Source organism: Carlito syrichta, unplaced genomic scaffold (assembly GCF_000164805.1).
Source record: "Carlito syrichta isolate Samal-C Ts95f unplaced genomic scaffold, Tarsius_syrichta-2.0.1 Scaffold307091, whole genome shotgun sequence".
NCBI classification, from domain to species: Eukaryota; Metazoa; Chordata; class Mammalia; order Primates; family Tarsiidae; genus Carlito; species Carlito syrichta.
The window spans coordinates 201000-204282 of record NW_007251187.1 but is presented as its reverse complement, the minus strand read 5'-3'; the positions used below and the strand labels follow the sequence as shown (position 1 = coordinate 204282).

Genomic DNA, 3283 nt, shown 5'->3' with positions numbered 1-3283 from the left:
ACTCACCTCAGCCTCCCAAAGGCGCGGGATTACAGGCTGAGCCACCGAGCCCGGTTACACCTCTGGCCTTTCTTTTGGGGAAGGGATGTGGCTGGGAGTCCCATCAAGAGGGGACCCTACTACTTAATGAATCAGGGTTCACCCGGCACGGCAAGACCTCCCACAGAGGGAACATTGCTGCATCTGCCAGGCAGGCCCTTCGAGGCTGTGAGCACTCCTGCAGGGCTTTTCAAGCCAGGGCTGGGCCTGGGGATGACTGAGGAGGGATCTTCTCTGTGGTGGAGACAGACTGGATGAACTCCAAGGGTGTCATCGTCATCTTGGGGCGATGGGAGATAGGATGGGCGGGGCTCTGGTGGAGCGGCAGGTGGGGGTCCAGACCTGCGCCCCGAGGCTGCCCCACAGGTGTGCTTGCTCCCCTGGTCTGTTCTCCAGCAGATCCTCAGGGTGGCTTCCTGTCTGGGATAGGGTATCGGGAGCATGGGCGCGTGGCGGGGGTATTCTCGTGCTCATCAGCTTGTGACGACGTGGTGTCTTGCAGTTCCTGGGTGGCCTCCTGGCCACCATCTTCCTGGACATTGTATACATCAGCATCTTCTATCCCCGGGCCGACCTCACAGACACGCAGCGCTTCGGGGCCGGCATGGCCATCCTTAGCCTGCTGCTCAAGCCGTTCTCCTGCTGCTTCGTCTACCACATGTACCGGGAGCGTGGGGGTGAGCTCCTCGTCCACACTGGTGAGGCCACCTCCTCTGGCCAGTGCCCCCTTCTCCATCTCTCCCTTGCCTGAACCAAGGCCTCTGCCCCAGAGAGTCGGCCCTGCCCCATGGGACCTAGGCTCCTGGGAGGAACAGGCACAGCCAGCCTCAGGCTGGAGGGTCTGGGCTCCTGGTCACTGGTTTCCTGGCCTGCTGGGACCGTCTCCTGCTGACAGGCTGCAGCCAGGCCTCCTCCCAGCCCTGGGCACGGGCTCAGCTGGGGGCGCCCTTCAGTTCCCAGCAGCAGCCCAGGCAGCCTCCAGCCCGAGGCCTGCAGGAGCCTGCAGCAGCTACTTCTCTTGGTTCTCACCTGGCCCATTGCTGGAACCTGCATTTCTGCTGCCTGGGGTCTTCCCTCTCCAGTGGCAGGCACAGCACTGGGTGGCCAAGGGACAGCCCATGTGCCTGTGAGCCACAGGAATCTCAGTGAGGACAGCTGAATGCCAGGCCTTTTCCTGCTGGCCAGCCCCCTCCCCTCTCCCAGACTCACCCTTTCCCTCTCTGAACCCCTGCACCCCTTGTGGTGACCGAGCCATTCTCCTGTGCTCTGACACATGCTTTCGTTTTCTCCGCGAGAAGTTGGGGGAGGCGGGTGTGGCCTTCTGCCCTCACTTCTGAGAAAGCAGGCCCCGTGGCCTGTGACCCGCTTGGGGGAGCAGGCAGGGAAAGGGCAGGAGTGGCTTGGGGCTGCCCACCCTCCCTGACCTCAGTACTGCCTGGACAGTGGACAGTTGAGGAAACTGATGCCCCCAGCCTTGGAACTTGTTAGGATCCAGGACCAGTGTGCAGAGCGGGGGATGGGAGTGAGGCGTGTGGGGTGTTTGGGTCCTGCTGCCCTGCCTTGTGCCAGCCCCATCTCAGCGGTGTCATTGTGCCTGGGGGGTGCTAGAGGAGAGTCGGGGGCCCAGGGCTGGGCGTCACTTTGCCAGATTGCTGCGGACCGCAGCCGGGAGCTCTGGCTTTGGCTTATGCCACCAAAGTTTCATTCCCAGCGTCATCCGCTTCAAGCTGTGTGATCTCAGGCAAGTCATTGATCCTCAGTGTCCTCATCTGTAAAGTGGGGACAGTAAAAATACCTGCCCCATAGGGTAGGGAGGACTGAATGAATGATACGTGCCAAAGGCTTGCTGCCTGAGCTGCTGCCACTGTCACCGTCCTCAGTGTCAGGATGCTGGGCTGGTCCCTGCTGGATGGATCTTGGTCTAGACTCTGTGGGGCATCCTGAGTCTCACCCTTTGCTTTTCTCTCCCTCTGTGTCCCCTGCTGCCAGGTTTTCTCGGACCTTCTCAGGACCGCAGTGCCTACCAGACGATTGACTCACCAGAGGTGCCCGCGGACCCGTTTGCAGGCCCGGACAGCAGGGGTCAGGCCTCCCGAGGGTACTGAGCCCACCCGGTCGTGCCCGGCCCCACCCGGACTACACCGCCTTCTTTGTGCCTGGCAGGCCACTCTCGGAATGCTCTTGTCCTCCATTTCTGGGACCCGAGTAGGAATGTGTCCTCTCGTTGCCCATCTCAGGTTGCCTGAATCGAGCACCCTGAGAGGCCAGGAGTCCCCAGGACCTTCAGCCCTGTACACACTCCTGCCCCAACTCCCTGAGGCCTCCCTGCCCTTCGAGGTCCACTCTGCTCCCCAAACTGGAACCCTGGTCTCTTTCTTCACCTCCCACCCCCTAGCTGTACCATGCAGGCCCTGGGCCAGATCGTCCTCAGTGTGCCAGGCCCAGCCCTCTAAGGGCCAGTGATGTCCCTACTCCATCCTCCCCTCTCCCTCAGCAAGAGATCTGAGAGCTGGCAAGGGGCAGCCTGGCCTGGGACTGAAGTCCCTGTGCTCCTCCCTGCCTGGTCACTGGGTGCCTGGGAACCCCAGAGCTGGAGGCAGAAGGCATCCGTGGCACCATGACCCACCACAGCCTCAAGCCACCTCTCCCAGAGCCATGGCATTAAAGTTTTGGGAATTCTGTAGCAGGGCTGTGTTTTGAGCCTGTTGAATGTCCTGGCCCGGCTGGGGTCTGGACTTGCCATTCCTGGGAAGATTACTCCCCTGAGTCTCCAGGTGGACCCTGGACTGAGGCTCCCATCTCATTACAGCAGGAGAAAGCAGGGGCTTGCGTGCCCACTAAGCTGGCCCTGCCCTGTGCCTGGCTCTAGCCTAGCCGAGGCCACAGCACAGGCCTCGAACCAGCTGACCCAGATATTGGTTTGAATCCTGCTCTGCCACTTACTAGCCGTGGGCCTTCCGCATCTTCTAGACAGGGGCTCTTGCCTGCTCAGAGGTGATGATGAAAATTAAACAAAGTCCTAGCCAGGTATGGTGGCTCACGCCTGTAATCCCAGCACTTTGGGAGGTGAGAGGATTGCCTGAGTCCAGGGACTTGAGACCAGCCTGGGCAACTTGGCAAGTCCTCATCTCTACAATAAAAAAATTAGCTGGGTGTGGTGGCATGTTCCTATAGTCCCAGTTACTTGGAAGGCTAAGGTGGGAGGATCACCTGAGCCCAGCAGTTTGAGGCTGCAGTGGCTGGG

General features: G+C 60.7%; 1 protein-coding gene across 1 annotated transcript in view; it reads left to right on the top strand.

The window, feature by feature from the left end:
- AGTRAP (angiotensin II receptor associated protein) overlaps positions 1-2216 on the top strand; it is a gene marked incomplete at its 5' end in the record, with an annotated part of 6011 nt that extends 3795 nt beyond the window's left edge. The window contains 2 exons of the mRNA XM_008063834.1: positions 542-737; positions 2029-2216. Coding sequence (XP_008062025.1) covers positions 542-737; positions 2029-2144 — 312 coding nt within the window. The remainder of the gene's footprint in view (positions 1-541; positions 738-2028) is intronic.
- Between the last annotated feature and the right edge of the window lie 1067 nt (positions 2217-3283).